The sequence below is a fragment of the Delphinapterus leucas genome, chromosome 11, assembly GCF_059928025.1.
Source record: "Delphinapterus leucas isolate spDelLeu-1000000601 "Yukka" chromosome 11, BTC_Dleu_Yukka2, whole genome shotgun sequence".
Classification (NCBI taxonomy): domain Eukaryota; kingdom Metazoa; phylum Chordata; class Mammalia; order Artiodactyla; family Monodontidae; genus Delphinapterus; species Delphinapterus leucas.
In genome coordinates, this window is record NC_143139.1 from 38126530 (window position 1) to 38144119 (window position 17590).

The 17590-nt window shown below is 51.0% G+C and overlaps 1 protein-coding gene across 1 annotated transcript in view; it reads right to left on the bottom strand.

Moving 5' to 3' along the window:
• Positions 1-17590, bottom strand: part of VDR (vitamin D receptor) — a 50288-nt gene that overhangs the window by 7847 nt on the left and 24851 nt on the right. The window contains exons 4-7 of the mRNA XM_022572348.3: positions 12793-12923; positions 5312-5496; positions 4989-5109; positions 2162-2333 (exon numbers count right to left, since the gene is read on the bottom strand). Of these exons, the coding sequence (XP_022428056.1) occupies positions 2162-2333; positions 4989-5109; positions 5312-5496; positions 12793-12923 (609 nt within the window). The remainder of the gene's footprint in view (positions 1-2161; positions 2334-4988; positions 5110-5311; positions 5497-12792; positions 12924-17590) is intronic.

Genomic DNA, 17590 nt, shown 5'->3' on the forward strand with positions numbered 1-17590 from the left:
CAATACCTGCTCATATATACCTCACTTCGGCCAGGACTGCAGGGCTAGACCAGGGAACTCTGAAGGATGAGGCTTGAAAGGGAAGGGAGGGGGTAGACTTCAGCTCATCCTTGGGGAGAGGAATTGAGGGGCTGGTGGTGCTATTTTGTGCGAGGGTATATGTGGCGAAGGGAAGGGATGGGGGCCAAGAGAAAAACTGGGGCTCAGGTCACTTAGTGGAGGGGGCTGCGTTGGGGTAATCCGGTTAAATGGGTCACTTTCTTTTTAGGACAGTTTTCCCACGTGGGCAATCTTAGCCACCAAACCTTAGCATCTGGACAGGGCTTCAGGTGCCCTCTGGTCCAGCTCCCCACTGGGCAAGGTTTGGGGACTGTGTAGATGAGGGCTGCTCCTCCTGGAATTAGGATGAAAGCCGCCTGCTACAGTGTATCCATCAACACCTTGAAGTGTTTTTTCTCTAGCTGTTTGCACAAAACAAGACTTTGGGAACACGTGCAGTTTGCAAACAGTAACGAGAAGAGTGGGGGAGGGAGCTGGAACTTGTACTAAGCGGAATGTTGCCATCAGTTCCAAGGAAAGACTCGAGGGTAAATCCCAGGCCCAGTGCGATGCTGACCTCACAGATGACACCCGTTCTGCCTGCAGAGTGGCCTTTACTCTTTTTGATGCAACCAAAACGTGCGATACAGTAAGAGCGTCTCAACACCATTTGATGATTTCCCTCCTTTATAATTTTCACATTAATTCCAGGAAAGAACATTGGTGAATCCCTGGTGTTTGAATTGGTGTGAGGCATAAAATAACACAGAGCAGGTTGTCTCAGGACAGAAACAAACTGGGATGCGCTGGGTTTAGCTGTGTGAATTACCATCATTTAGCTGGCAATGCAGCAATTTAGACAGTAGCTGATGGCTTCCCTACGCACCAGAGATTCACCAAACCATAAATGGCACCTCGTGTTAGCTTCCATCCAGAGCTGGCCAACGTCCAGTCATTTTCCCTCTCCCAGTATTCTAGCGCTGAATCCAAGCATCAGTATTGAGGAAGCATTCTACCCCTTCTGCTAGAGCTGCCACTATTGCTACTACTTGAAATGATGAGAGTATTGCTCGATATTAATTAATTTCTTTCTTTTTTTTGTTTTTTGGTCATGCCACGTGGCACGCGGGATCTTAGTTCCCCCACCAGGGATCCTGCCTGCAGTGGAAGGTGGATCCTTAACCACTGGACCGCCAGGGAAGTTTATTCGTTTATTTCTTGACCACAATGTATATCTATTTGGTGACAATGTTCCAAATGAACTTTTAGAAAGAATGAAGCTATTGATATACACAAATATAGATATAACTGCCTCCCAACATATCTAGTAAAAGCGTCAACTTTTATGTACTTTTAAGAATAGCTAACACTGTATGACCATTTAAATATAAGTATTATAGATAGCATTATTACCGAAACAATAGAACATTTGAATGAATGAATGAAATTTGTATGAATGAATCCATAAGGGAGGGTCTTTACTCCAGTAGAACTCCTTATATTTACCCAGTTTGGCAAAAAAGATCTCAGTATGATTAGGAAACAGCCTTGAGCGAAGGGTAAATTGGGTGAAAGATGCCCAGGTTATATGTACAAGTGCGTCTCCCTCTAGGATTCCTAAATTACATCACAAGCCCAACCCTTTTTCCTCTCTATCACTTCATCCTGGTTTCAGAATTGGGTGTGCAGGATTACTGTAGGTTTAACTGAAAAGGATAATATGAGGAATAGATCCAAGGCAGCTGGAGTGGACACAGCAGTGAACTAAGAGTTCTTAACCCGGCTCTGACACGTGGGCTCCAACACTAGAAATCCTGGTGTTGGCCAGGATTGGGTTCCTGGTGTTGGCCAGGAACAGGAGCCCTGACTGGGTTCCTGTTCCATCACATAGAAAGTGTAAGGGATGGATGGCTCTCCAGTGCTGGCCTGCCGAGTAATGCTGGATGGGCTGCACTTCTTAAATACAGATTCCTGGGCCTTGCCCAGAGATTCTGACTTAGGAGGTCTGGGGTAGGGCCTGAGGCTGTATTTTGGGAAGCAGTAGATTGGTAGTTTCCGAGCCTTCTTCAGGCTCAGTCTAGGATTCTGACTCTGTTCCCTGGATGTCCCAGAAGCTCCTTACCTGAACCCTGGGATCATCTTGGCAAAGCCAATGACCTTCTGGATACTGTAACTGACCAGGTCAGCCAGGTGCGGCAGCATGGAGAGCTGGGACAGGTCCAGGGTCACAGAAGAGTCATCAGAGTCTTCTTCACTCAGATCCAGGTTGGAGAAGCCGGTTGGCTCCATCGTATCTGGGGAAGGATGAGGGAAGAGAAGGAACTACTTGAGCCAGGCTTCTGCAAGGCACCGCGAGGCCCTCCTACACCCTGGCAGCAGGGCCAACTGGGAATCCCACAGTCACCATCTCTCTCCAAGGTCACTTCAGCCCAGGCTTCCCCCTAGGGTTCCCTGTGTCTTCCTTCAGCAGAGTGGGGCAGGAAAATCAAATATCAGAGACACTGAGATAAGAGACCTTCTTTAAGATGTGATTTTACATGTTGTTCCTAATGATCTCAAATCAAAAATGCATTTGGGGGCTTCCCTGGTGGCGAAGTGGTTGAGAGTCCACCTGCCGATGCAGAGGACACGGGTTCGTGCCCCGGTCCAGGAAGATCCCACATGCCGCGGAACGGCTGGGCCCGTGAGCCATGGCCGCTGAGCCTGCGCGTCTGGAGCCTATGCTCCGCAATGGGAGAGGCCACAGCAGTGAGAGGCCCGCGTACCGCAAAAAAAAAAAAGGGTGCATTTGGAACCAATAAACTTGTGGAAAACAATGTTCAACCTCACTAGTGATCAAAGAATGGCCAAGAAGAACATCTACCTTTCACCTCTAAACTAGAAGCAAGTACGTTTATATGTTGGCCCCAGTGTTTGTAAAGAGGCAGGGAATTAGGCAATCCTTGTGCAGCTCTGGGGTATAAAGGAGCCATACATTTGTGCAAATAATCTAGAAAGCTATTTGACCGTGATGGCCAAAAGCCTACAATTATGTACACTCTATGACCAGTAATCCTACTTCCATGAATTCAACATAAGGAAAAATTCAGAATAAGTGCAAATATTGAGCCACAAGCATACTGTTATCTTAATGAAGAGCTGGGAAAAAAAAATCTAGATGCCCAGTGATGGGGTTTAGATATGTTATTGTACATTCCACCCCAGAATACTATGCAACCTTTAAAAATTATATTCTAGGCGTGTACTGAATGGTATGAAGATATGACAACATACTATAAAAGAAAGAAGCAAGTTACCAGACTGCGTACAGCACAATTCCATTTCTGAACATATATATGTGTTAAAAAAATTGGGAAAAGATACATCACAGTGTTAACCGTGATTATCTTTGGGTGGTAGGATTAAAGATTATATATAATATACATAATTTAGTTTATATTTTCTGAATGTCTACAATGAACACATATTACTTTCATATAATAATTTTTTTTTAAAGTTAAAAATGTTAACTAGTTTGAATTTTTCAATAAATATATGCTATACTGAACATACCATCGGGGGGTGGAAACCACCTCAAATTAATTAACCTATGATAAGAAATCAAAACTTCTAAATAATATTAAATTATTATGAAAAGTTGAAGTACAGACCAATGTATAGCATGCAGATTGGCCCTCTTTTTTTTTTTTCTCCCAGCTGTGCCGCAAGGCTTGTGGGATCTTTGCTTTCCGACCGGGGATTGAACCCGTGCCCTCGGCAGTGAAAGGGTCGAGTCCTGACCACTGGACCACCAGGGAAGTCCCCAGATTGGCCCTCATTGATAAAAATGAATATACCATAGAGTAAAAAGAGCAGGAAAGTGGGTAGAGAAAATTACCACAGGGGAGGGGTTACTACAAGGTTAACTACAAGGTGAGGGGCTCAGAGGATCAGTTATCTGTGCAGTGGTCCATGCAGGTGAGTAGACACACGGCCAACTCCACTGTTCTCTCTGTCTAGTTGACACAGGGAGCCCTCCCACCTACTCTGGATCTGGGCACAGATCCATCAATGAGTCTGGAAGTACCATACCTGAGGATTCTAGTTCCCCAGAGGGGAGGGGGCTTTTCCATCCCTGCCTTTCTACAGGCCCCAACCAGAGGGCAGCTGGGTTGGGTGAGAGGTAGAAGGATGAAGGGAAGGGCAGGGGGAGGATGAGGCAGGAAGATGAAGAGAAAGGTAGGAAAGGACTATAAGAGGAAAGCAAGGATGAGCTGGAAGGGACAGGTCCTCCAGGGCCTTAGGGGCCCCCCAGGGCTTGAGGGGAAGGCGGGCTGTAGTGGGACCCACATCTTCTCCTTCCATGCTGAATTCCACCTTCCAAAGACTCAGGCTTTTGTGACTGTAGTTAACAACACTGTTTGTTATATTTGAAAGTTGCTAAGAGAGTACGTCTTAAAAGTTATCACAGGGGGGAAAACATCTTTGTCACTATGTGAGGTTAACTAAACTTACTGTGGCAATCATTTTGCAATATATACATATATCACATCATTATGTTATACACCTTAAGCTAATACAATGCTGTATGTCAATTATATCTCAATAAAACTGGAGAAAACAAAACCCCAAATGAAACAAACAAAAAAACCCCAAGGGCCCACGCTCAAAGTACCATTTAAAGGAATCCGGTCACTCCCAGGGAGGGAGCCAGGGACCGAAGCCTGGCTTAGAGGAAAGAACAGAGGCTCTGCAGGTAGACCCTGCCCACCAGACCCCTGTTTGGCCCCTTCCTCAGAGTCCTCCACGTGGGCCCTCAGGAAAGCCCCGCCTCTTCTCTAAAAACGGTTTTTCTCTGAGGACGTTGCCTGGCACACAGTATGTAAGTGCCGTCCTTCCAGCTGCAGCCAAGGACAGGTGGGCTGGGGAAGCGCTGGGCTCTCTGGGAGGGGGCGCGCAGTCCCACTTACCTGGAGAGGAGGCGTAGCGATCTGAGCCGGCGGAGGGTGAGTTTCCAGAGCAGCTGGGCGTGTGCATGAACCAAGGCCCTGAGGGATGGTTCCCTTCATTCTCACCCTCTCGAACCGGAGGCTGGAGGGAAAGGTGGAGCGTCAGAGGCCCACACTTGGAGGTCACCTTCTTACCCCAGCCCTGATCTCTGACAGGAGGGGGAGTCCTCCCCAGTGTCAGAAGGCCGGAGCAGCCTCCGTCCCTTCTCAGGTTCTGTGCCCAGATGCCCCTTTGCCCTCCGTCCCCCTCCAAGCCCGGGCTCTGCTGGTGGCTTGTGCTGTACCCGGAACTGGCTGAAGTCGGCGTAGGTGGGGTCATAGGTCTTGTGGTGGGCATCCAGCAGGATGGCGATGATGCGCTGCTGCTCGTCGGACAGCTTCGGCCGCAGGCTGTCCTTCAAGGCCTCCTCTTCCTTCCTCTTGAGGATCATCTCCCGCTTCCGCTGCACCTCTTCATCAGTCAGGATGACTGTGGGGCAGGAAGGGGGGAGTCAGGAGGGCTCCCCTGCAGCACCTCCAAGGAACCTTCCTCCAGGTAAAGGCACGAGATGGAAGGGGCTGTGCCTCACATTTGGAGCTCACCGGGCCGTCCGGCCACGGGGACCCCAAGCCCACAATATGAATGGAAGATTGCGTGTTCTATGTTGAAAAGGCAGGCGCGTGAGAGAGGAGGAGATAGAGGATTGGGGAGATGGGATGCCTGGGATCTCAATAACAAGGTGTCTGACTCTGCACAGACTGAGCTCTCCAGGCTTTTGTTTGCTTGTTTCTAAAATGAGAAGTTTGGACCATATGATCTCTTCTAAGTCCCTGTTTTGTTCCTTCCTCCATAAGGCATGCGTATGTGGGGATCCTACCTCAAAGGACCGACTGCTTTGAGACATGAATGCAGGCCTACCACAGAGCAGACGCTCACTAAACATTTGTTCTTGTAGCTTCTACCCCCACCCTGTATTTCCTGATCCTGAGGGAGACACTGGGGGGAGGGAGGGTGCACAGTCACGGCGACAGAGGCTAGGAGGTGCTGAGAAGACCTCACACGGCCTTCCCCACATCCAAGTCTCCATGTTTGTGATCTACTATGACCAACGTAGAAAGACTTTGCCTCTTTGGTTGGGCCCAAACAACCCCTGCCTCAGCCAATCCAGTCTTGGAATGACTGCCCAAGGAAGTTTTCGAGTCCTCTGGAAGTCCCCAAGCATAGCAGCTCACAGCTGTAATCTGGGAAGCTCTCTCCAGCAACTGGCCAGTGTATACCGCCTCGGGGATCCCCTGTCCCCTGCAGGCCGTGCAGGGGCTCCGGGCCTCCCGGTGCTGGGGCAGCTGCCGGGAGGGCGGGGCTGGGAGCAGGGGTGTTTAACACAGCAGCCGGGCACACAGACCTCCCGGCTGGGGCTTGCAGAGCGCTGACGGCAGGAGTGGGCGCTGGGGCCCTCAGTCTGCAGCTGCTTGCTCTCTGCTGGTCTTACCAGGGCATCTGCCCACAGAACTGAGAGTTTCACAAGAGCAAGAAAAGGAACCAGAACCCCAGAGTGGGTGGGTGCCCGGCTTCGAGAAAGGCCTATTGGCCTAGGCCCCTTGGGTGGGGGAAGGATGAGAGAAGTTGGCGGGGGCGGGGAGGGAGAGCCTGTCCGGAGTGGGAGCGGGCACAGCAGGAAAGGGAAGCCTGCTGCGAAAGATGGCCTGTTTCTTCCAGAGCTGAAACAAACTATACCAAGAGGAAGACTGGGGTGGACACCACGCCCAGGTTACTGACTCACCTGCCCGAAGAGCTGCCAGCCCTCCTCCCACAGAGGGTGTCTGCTCAGACCCCAAGAGATCGAGCAGGGTGGGCGAGGGAGCATCCCATTTAAGGCAGGGTGCGAGGCCCTAGCCTGGGGAAGCCGAGATTAGGTGTTGGGTCTTTCCTGCTCACCTGCGGGGCAGGCGGAGGAGGTGATGAGGCTGGAGCCGGAGCGGGGGGTGGGCTGGCTCTGTGTGCCCACAGGCATGCTTCTCAGCCCCAACAGGGCTCTGATAAGCCCCTGTGATTCTATGATGTCACTCTCCTGCTCAGAAACTTTTTCTGGATCCTTCCTGCTTACCATGCCCCAACTAAAGTCAAGATTCTCCGTGATTCCCCTCCTTCCTAACTTTCCAACCTCATTTCCCGGTGCCACTGGACACAGCTTCTGCTCTAGTCACGTTGGGACTGCTGACCTGTGAACGTGACCTGCCACTGCATTTCTCCTTGTGCTGGATGCCTGTCCAGCTGGGTCTTCTCTCCCCAGTAGCCATGCAAGCTCTATTGGTTCTCCAGCACCCAGTTCACAGCCCTCCCGTACGACGAGAGGCTTTCTTATTACCTTGATGCGCAGTGAGCCGTTTTTCCCACACACACTGGCACCCGATCGTTTTTCACTCTGTTACATTTACGGTTAGTACAGGTCCCAGTAAATACCTTTATAGAGAGAGCCTAAGAAGTTCAAGGTCTCCTTCACTGGAGCGCAGGCTACCTAAGGGTGGGGGCCACATCCTACAATGCCTGTGTCTTCCGCACCAAGGCTAGCCCAGCGAGGCTTCCTCAACAGTCTGACGCACTGGACACCCAACACACCAACACTGGGTGCACCTACTATGTGCTGGTCGTCATCCTGGCTCAGGAAAGAACGGTGCGAAGTATAGCGATGCTGCGCGTTCCCTACCACGTCGGAATGGCACACGCCGCATGCCAGTCCACCAGATCACTGAGCAAAGCTTACATTTTTCATTTAAATCATTGTGACGGAAGTATTTTCAAGACAGAATACCTTGTAACAGAACACCCGTAACATCATGTAACCTTTGCCTGACGGTTCAGAGGCATCATTCTGAATAATTCTTGGACTTTGCAGGGACAAGGTTATGACCTCAGAATTGTATGGAGCTGTTTTCCTATATGCACTATATGACTCACCCAGCTGTGATTCTGAGTTCTTGTACTACTTTTCATACCAGTCTAGCCCGCTCTCTTCAGCTATGTGTTGTCTCTTCTTATTTGTGTGTCTCTAGAAGTATGCCTTTATCCCCCTTAAGAGTTACTTCTCATCTGTTGGGAGCTGGAAATCCTGGTGATCAAGCTGTGTGTAATAAAAAATACTGTTAATAAACATAGAGGTTTGTTTGAATGTACCAGGCAGTATTCTAAGTGCTTCTATATATTAACTCACATTACTTAGTCCTTATAATAACCCCTAAGGCAGGTACTATTATCCTCGCTTTGCAGATGAGGGAAGTGAGGCCCAGAGAGGCTATAACACTTGTTCAGAGTCACACAGCAAACAAGTGGTGGAGCTGGTATTTGGGCCTGGGCAGTCTGGCTCTACAGTCCAAGGTCCTAACCACTACCCCATACTGCCTGTGACTATAATTGGCTATGAATGTTCAGCAGGACCCTGGTCCTCAGCCATGGAGTCCTGACACACAAGGTGTTCCAATCCATCTGAAGAGTATGAAAAAGTAAATAAAGTCGCAAAGCTTGTAAGTGATTTACCTTAAAAGGAAAAAGTTAAGAGATTTGAGGTTAACCTTATGACACTGATCTTCTCCCTCACTTCTAGCGAACAGTGACCACCATCCCATGTGCGGTACTAGAGGAAGAAATGCTAAGATCCGCTGGTTTCAAATGAAGGCTGCCAATCCATGGGCCTCCCTCCAGGCAACATTTTCTGGGGACTAATAAGTCATAATTCTCTCACATATGCAGGTGTTGTTGTGACTTATGAAATAAGCCATTTGTTTAAAGGGGCTGTTAATTTCATAGGATTTAAAGAATCATTTTCTCAATGAATTGCTACTAAAAATACCATTATTATCATGTAGGAGGACACTTTTTTTGTTTGTTTTATTTTTTGTGGTTTTTTTTGCTAAACAATAGAAATTTATTTCTCACTAGGAGGCACATTTTGAAGTTAAAAGCCACTCAAGTTAAAAGCCCATCGATGGGCTCTCCAGTGAATAAAGGACATGAGCTGTGCGCGGGGGTTTTGCGAAATCCATATGGCTACTTAGTCGCTTCCCAGGTCCTCGCTGAGTGTGCAAACGGCTTTGCTCAAGTTAATCCCATGCAAGATATTCCCTGTTCCATAAAGTCTAGAATAGAGTTAGGGAGTCAAGATCTGAAAGCACGAACAACGTAAAAACATTTCAGTTTGCCACAGGTGGCCTAAGGACAGCATTAGGGAAACAGACATAAAATTTTCCCAAATGAATGACATTGACAATATCAGATTGGGAGATCTTCCTGATATATAAATCAGTGCGAGATGCAGAGATACAAAGAAGCATAATGGGGAGCTAATATTCAATCATTCAACACATATTTACTGAGTACCTACTATGTGCCAGGGGCTGTGCTCATGCTGGGCAGAAAAGATGTACATGTATAAAAACATTAAACAAGTTCACATGTGCAGGCCAGGTCTACAAGAGGCCAGAGCTCAACTGTGAAATGTCTTGGGCTCCAAGGACATCAAGTCAACCTGGACTCGAAGAGAGACAGAATCTTTAGTGGGAACAAACTCTCTTCCGCCCGTCCTATAGGGCCCCAGGCAGTGCCTGGACATGCACAGTGGAGGCGCTCTGGCCCACTGAGGGGAGCGGGGAGAAGAGGGGAGGGGGGCCGAGGGGCTGTGCTGGGGTGGAGCCCACAGGCTTGACCTTTGGAAACAGGCCTAGATTATTAGCTTTGGAGGCATGATATTTTAATTTCTCTGAATTTGCTCATCTATCACAAAAAATAAAAACAGAAGCATTTACATATTTAGGGATTGTTGTCAGACTTTAACAAGAAAGTACTAGTGCCTGACACTGGTACAGTAAGTGGTCAATAAACATTGGTTCCCACAGGCATCTCCTCAGCTTCTTCTGCCTCCTCTAGGAAACGGCCACCTCCCTGTCCCAACCAGAAAGGAGCCTGGGTTTGCAGCTCCCTTCAAAGGGAGCCCTGGGGTGCCCTGTGGTTTTACTAATGTTGACACTCAGCTGTCTCTAGGAGGCTAGGCCTTGGGGATGACAGCCAGCCTGGGTGATACATAAGCAGCTCTCCTAGGGGACCTGAGCTGGGGAGCTCCAGGCCCCCCAAAGCTTGGCTAACCTGAGGCAGGAAATAGAGCTCTTCCTGGAGGACCTTCCCTTTGGGGCAGTGGGAAGAATAAGCCTCGCGTTGGCCCAACACTTCTATTACAAATGGAGCTCTGGGGCCCAGACCCCAAAAGCGCAGCTCTACCAGCCCATCCCTAACTCAGCACAGCTCCCTGCACTAGCATGGCGAGAGTGGTGGGCACAGGGTTGCCCTGGGCATAGAGCAGGAGGGGAGCACGGGGCTCCGTCCGAGGCACTGAGGCTGAGATTAGGTTGGCTGAGGCACAAAGCTGACCAGGGGCTGGGGGTGGGCATCCACTTCTGGATTGCTGGCCCCCCACCACGTGGTGTTCCTGGGGTGGAAGCACCCTGAAACACTTAAGGCCTGCTCATCACGGTGGATGCAGTGCTCTCCACGGGGACCAGGAGGGATCTAGGAGGGACAAAGAGTTGGATTCTAGTCCCAACACGCTTTCTGACTCCAATCCTGGTATTAATATTTTTGCCTTTCTGGGTCTCAGATGATTTCTAAGTGTGCTTCCTGTTCTAAGCGGATGGAACATCTCTCTTCTCCTGAGACAAAGGAGAGGCACTTCTGGGACATCAGTGAGGCTGGCCCTGACCAGAACTCCCGTGGCAGAGCCTTACTGAGTTCCAGGTGTAACTCTGGGCCATTCTTGGTTGGCTGGAGCCTTAGAACCATAGGCCCCTGCCCTGTGGAGGCTGTGTGCTCAGAGGGGGCGGGGGCAGGGGCGGCACACACTGCTTCCTGTTTACGTCCAGCCCAGCACCTTGAACAGAGCAGGCTGCACTAAGCCAACGTGTGAGAAGCTCCACGAGGCACCCAGGCCTTGAGCCTCCATGACTCCAGGATAAACAGGAGTTGGGTGGGGCAGGGGACCCGGGCTAGGAGTGATCAGCGTGCCCAGGCCTGCATGCTCCCATGGGGGCGAGGAGGAACGATGGCCTGGAAGCTTCTTCCAGGGCTGCTGGCATTGGCTGCGGAGCTGGTATCGGGAGTGAGGGGCCATGGCCCACCAGAAGGGAGCCTGTCAAAGCCCGAGGAGGCCTCACTGGGGCCACCACTTGGCCTCTGTTTCCCAAAAACAGAGCATTTTTTCCCATCAAGGAAGAAATTTCCCATCCCCTCAGCCCTGTCCTGTGGCGTTTTCCTTGTTCCAGACACGTCTTCCCTGTACCTAACGTCTCCAATGCCCACCCCCCGCCCCCCAGAATTGGCCCCATGGCCAGGAGGGCCTCCAGGGGTGGCTGTATCTGAATGTCCCTCCTGAGTCTCCTCAGGCCCATAGCTTAGCAGGGCACGGCCCCCATCCCAGGCCCTGGAAGGGATCAGGGTACAGTTCACAGACGGGGGTGAGCAAAAGGCACAGAGCAGGGAAGAGTGTGCAGAGGGCACCCATGACCAGGCCAGCCCAGTGCCCTTGCTTCCAGCCCAGGGGAGGGCCTGGCCAGCCCTTCCCAGGGTCTACTGAATTCAATGGTTACTCTGCTTACCAAGTAACTGGCACTAGAGCTCAGATGCAAAGTCCAGGGGTTATTTTTAGTTTAGCTTAGTTTTGTTTTGTTTTGGCCATGCCACACAGCATGTGGGATCTTAGTTCCCGATCAAGGATCCAACCCGTGCCCCCTGAGTTGGAAGCACGGAGTCTTAACCACTGGACCGCCAGAGAAGTCCCTAAGGGTTGTTTTTTTTTTTTTGCGGTACGCGGGCCTCTCACTGTTGTGGCCTCTCCCGTTGCGGAGCACAGGCTCTGAGGCTCTGGACGCGCAGGCTCAGCAGCCATGGCTCACAGGCCCAGCCGCTCCACGGCATGTGAGATCTTCCCGGATCGGGGCACGAACCCGTGTCCCCTGCATCGGCAGGCGGACTCCCAACCACTGCGCCACCAGGGAAGCCCCCCAAGGGTTGTTTTTAACAGTGGGTCAGAACACGTTAACCTGCCACCTTGGTCCTCTTCTGCAATGCCAGTGCTGGGCAGGAAGTCCTAGAGGATCGATCCTCTTTTTCCATCTGGATCTAGAGGGTCCTCCTAGAGTCTAGGGCTTCCCCTTACAGGAACTTTCCACCTAGTCCTGGACACCAGCCCTCGGATCTGCTCACTGGGCCTGAGTGGCTGGAAGGCTAGGGTGGGGCAGAACCCCCATGACAGCCAGGCTCTGAATGTTTCTCCTCTCCATCACTCCTGCCCCTCCCCACTCACAGCAGCCCTCTCTCCCAAAGTCCAAAGAACCCTGGGGTCCTTGAGCCTCATCCTTTCCGCGAAGGTCCTGGAAAGAGGCTGCTGTAAGAATGGCGATGACGTCTTAGAGGAAGACAAACCTGGGGGGGGGCTCATGTAGGCAGTGCCCTGCCTGTCCCTCCTCACAGGCCTCGCACAGGACGGGCCCTTCCTGGGCCTCAGGACACACACACACGGATCCTAAAAAGGCTGTCAGGACTCCTTGGGCCTTTGATCTTGGAGTTCAAGCCGCCCTGCCTGATGCTGCTGGTCCCACTCATGCCCGGACTCCCGACTCAGGCCCCAAATGCCGGCAGCTACAGAGGAAGGGCAAGAGGACATTGCTGGCCAAACCTGCGTAAACGGCAGCCACCTTCCCCCTGACCGCGCCCTCGCCCCGCCCAGGCCCCGCCCCTGAAACTCACACTCCTTCATCATGCCGATGTCCACACAGCGCTTGAGCCGGCAGGCCTGGCAGTGGCGGCGGTTGTCCTTGGTGATGCGGCAGTCTCCATTGAAGGGACAGGTGAACAGTGCCTTCCGCTTCATGCTCCGTCTGTGGAGAGAGCACAGACCCTCGGCTGGGTCACCTGCTTCCCAGCCCCTCGGCCCTGCCTGTGGGAGAGTGGCCTGAGAGGGCTGTGATCAGGAGACCTGCCAATGCCCCCCCAACCCCCCACACCGGGGTTCTATGTCTCCCAAGGAGGATGGCGGCCCAGCCCAGTCATTTCCTATTCTGCCCCCATCATTGGTTTTACTTACCTTTACAGTACTCTCCTACTCCCTTTCTTTTTATTACACAGGAAATATGAGTGAATTAGCTAGCAAAAAAAATTTTTAATACTGAAATCTGCAGAGTTGCCCTCACTGCCTTTAGTGCCATCATGAGAGGCGATGAAGCTGGTCTCAGCTTTAAGTCTTCTAGAGTCAGAGATCTGCGACTAGAGCATCCCCGGTTCAGGGACAGACATGTGCACAGGTGCACAGAGAAGCGAGAAAGGGCCCAAACCATAGCTTCAGACATCCAGACAAGCTGCCCAGAAAGAGAAGCAGCCACATGAGCAGGTGGGTGCCTCGAGGTTTGGCCTTGGCTTTCGGAAAGGTAGAGGAAGTTAAAGAGTTCTGTAAGAACAGAAAACTACCGAAGAGCTCTTAGCTCTTAGCTGGCACCTACCGCTCCACCCCACAGCCTATGTAAATGTGTGTGTGTGTGTGCACACGTGTGCGTGTGTGTGCGCACACGTGTGCGTGTGTGTGCGCGTGCACAGGCATGCGTGCAAGCCCAAAGGCTCATTTTCCTAATTCCGGCTTTCTCCCCTGCTCCCAGCCACAGCACATGGGACGTTCATGAGGCTGCGTAAAGGACAGCTCCCCAGAGGCTTCTCAGCATCTGTATCCTAGAGGTTCCTCTTACTCTCCCCAGCCCCAGCAAGGGCAGGCCCCACTTTTTCTGCCCCAGGACAGGTGCCAGGATTTAGCTGGGGAAAGATGGTGGCAGAATCACTTTCTCTGTGAGCAGCAGCATCTTTCAAGGAGCTGTGGAGATGCCCAAGCCTTAGAAGCCAAGGTCCGGGCTCAACCCTTTCCCTCTCGTGGAGATAAGCTACCGATATCGTCTTTTCCGGTTGTCATATACTAGTTATGTGTCACTGGAACACATATGATTTAGGACAAACACGTTCATCAGTCGACATGGACATACGGGGACCAAACCAGCTTGACCCATGGGAGAGGGGAGAAGAGACTAGAGGAACAGGAAGCCATAGGTAGTCAGACTCTAAGACCCATAGGGCGCCCCTCATTTTACGGATAGGACCCCTGAGGTGAAGAGACTTACTTGAGGCGATTTAGCAAAGAGTTGAGGCTCCCAAGTTGGGACCTTAGGAATGTGAGGCTCAGCTTTTAGCTTCCTGGATTGGACATACTGTTTCATACCCAGAAACTCAAGGAGCTCGATGAAGCTGAGCTCACAGGCGAACGGCTTCAGGCAGCTGGCCCTTGAGCACAGCTCAAGGCAAACGACGCCCAGTGGCCTGGGAAGCAAGTGCTGTTGGCTTTGGACCTCGGCCCTGGTACCCTCCCATCACAACCCTCACACCCAAGGGGTCACCAGCAGACTGGGCAATACGGGGAGGTGGAGGAGTGCTAGCTATTCGGGTGGTTTAGCCCCCAGCCCAGCCCACTGAAGGCCGTGTCCTGCCCCTGCAGTGACTCCTCAGGGAGAGACTGTATCCCAGGCTCTTGCCTATGGAAGCAGAAAGCCTTTTTTCCTTGTGCTTCCATACGTTTACCGCAGCTTCCCAGAGGAACAGAAGAACATAGAAGCACCTTGGTTAACCTGAAATGAGATACTGTCATCACCACAGGGCACATCGATATGTTCCCGGACATGAGATTGGCTCCCCTTTTACTCCCTTCTCTCCTTCCCACTTGAGGCGCCACCTGTTATACCACAAATGCTCGGGCCCCAGAATGTCCATAATTCTCTAACCCTACTCAAGGACCAGAAGTTTCTAATTGGAGCAAACTCTCATTTCCTTTTTTTTTTTTTTTTTTAAACAACCACACATTTAGCCTGGGGGCTGAGCTGAGGGGCTGCTCTGTCCTCCTACCCACTGTCTTGTCTGGCTCAGAGGTCACCCTGTTCATTCTCTAGGGCCGCGGGCACCAAGAAGAACACACATCACGGCACCTCTAGACACATGAGCCAAAGCCTCTCACATCCCTGCGCTGGGGGCTGAGAGCTTCCCGAGGCCCCAGGAGGGAGGGGGCCCCAGCGTCCTTTCGAGGCCTGTCTCTCCTTCCTCAGGCTCTACAGGGCCTGCCCCTTGCCCCTCACCAGTGCGCACCGCCCCCAACTGCAAATTTGCTTGGAAAAAGATTTTGAAACTTCACTCTCTTTCTTTTGCCTTTCTCATATTGTAAATCTGAAGCCTAACCCAGGCTTCCACACACAGGAGAGTGGAAGATAGCTGCTCAGCCCAACTTTGTCTGACAGCAGTGGATTCCAGAGAGGCTGGGGTGGGAATCCAGAGGTTGCAGAGCTGGGTTAAAAGAAAATACTGGGGGAGGGGGACCAGTGTCCTTGCTTTCAACCTTATATTAGGAGTATGAAGCCCAACAGGATTGAGATTGAAAGAGGAGGAGGACCAAGACCATGACAAGGAGGGAGAGATGGAGAGAAAGGAGGTGGTGGAAGGGGGAGAGAAGAAAGGAGGGAAGGAGGGAGGGAGGGAGAGACAGGGGGAGAGAGAAAGGGACAGAGACAGAGAGGGAAGGACGGAAGGAAGGAAAGGAGAAAGAGAGGGAGGGAGGGAGGAAGAAAGATGTTAGAAATTCTACTGGCCAGGCTCACAGCAGGGCTCAGACGGGTGGTAAGAATGCAGCCTGTGGTTTTCACCCGTTGCCACACCTTGTCCTGAAGCCCACCAACCCTGTACTGTGTCTGCACATTATTTGAGCAAAGCAGAAAGCAGCCTGTAAACATATGGAGCTCTGAAGTTATTATTATGAAAGCATACAGTAACCAGCCCTTCCGTGGCTCCTCTACAGACAGAATCAGAGGCAAGGCGCTGGATAGTGGCTGGGAAGACGGAGGCTGCACATCACGGACAACGTCATCATGCTCTGGGTTGTGGGGTCAGCCTTTGGGGTGGGGAAAGCTCTCTCACCAACTCCAGCAGTCAGACCCAGGCCCTTCCCGGAGCCTGGGCTCTGGGGCCGGCCTTTCTGGCTTGTCTGGCCCAGCATGGCTGTTTGGCAGGACACAGTTTCCCTGGTCTCTGAAGCCCAGTTCTTCCGCATTCTCCCGCCTTCTAAGGGCACTTGCACACATGTGGCTGTCAGCTAGCCTCTGCCCATGAGGACTTAGGGCAGCCAGACTGGCCAGGCCTGGCTCTGTGCTTTGTCCTGAAGGTCCACGCCCTGCCCTACCTTCCTCCTAACACTAATTGTCTGGGAGCTGGTTTGGTTTTGAGAAACAGGAGCCTTGGGTTTCCAAGGGAGCCCACTTCCTCAGCAGCGCCCTCAGCCTGGACCCTGTCATTTTCTGGATGGTTGGCAATTATACCCCAGCTCAGGAAGGGGGGGTGGTGGTAGGGGTGGTGCAACCAGGCTAAATATAGACGCAGTTTCTAGAAAGCCAGGGTGAGAAAAGACATTGATGGATTCTTGCACCAGAGACCAACTCATCAAAACATGAGACAAGCAGCTCACAAAAGCATCGAGCGCCTGGGGCCAGGGTCTCGGGCCTGGGACAGGAGGGTGCTTTTTCAGTAGGTAACCCCTGACAGCAGAGACACACCTTGTAAAACCCAAAACTGGGGCCAAATACTAGCTCTGAGCTTTGTCTCCACTGCAGCTCTAGTGTCACAGAAATCCCAGAAGCCCAGTCTGAATGCAGATGTCTTACAGAGCTCCTGATATGAAAGGTCTGCCTGTGTGGTCTGATAATGAGACCCACTGGGCACATTTGTGTGTGGTGACATCAAGGGGTTCTCAGCAGGTGGGTTAAAAAAAGAAAAACCAACTTTAAGGGAAGGTAGGTTAGCACTGGTAAAGAGCGCAGGCCTCTTTTTTGGAGGGCAATTTGGCAATACAGGCATACATTGAGACATCGCAGGTTTGGTTCCAGACCCCCGCAATAAAGCCAATATCGCAACAGAGCGTGTCACGCACATTTTTGGTTTCCCAGTGCATATAAAAGTGATGTTTACACGATATTATGACCTATTAAGTGTGTAGTAGCATTACATCTACAAAAACAATGAATACACTTTAATTAAAAAATACTTTATCGTTAAACACTGTTAATTATCATCTGACAATGCAGGGTTGCCACAAACCTTCAATTTGTAAAAAACATAGTATCTGCATAGGTATGCCTGTATCTACCAATATATAAAGTGCACAGAGTCTTTCACACAGTAAAGCCACTTCCAGGAATTCATCCTGTGGGTAGGGACCTGAGAGTTGGGTTGAGAAGGAGACTTATTTTTCACTTATGTTCCCTTTTGAACTGTCTACATCTTTTTTAAAAAAAAACCATTCACAGGCATTACTTAACCAGACAAAAAACAAAAACAAAAATCCCACCCTTTATAGCTATTTTAAAAATTTAAATGAAACACAGACTTTGGTTAGATGGATCTGTTTGGGTTTAAACTCTAATGTACAACCTTGCGTAAGTTACTTAATCTCCCCATGCCCATGCCTCAGTTTCCA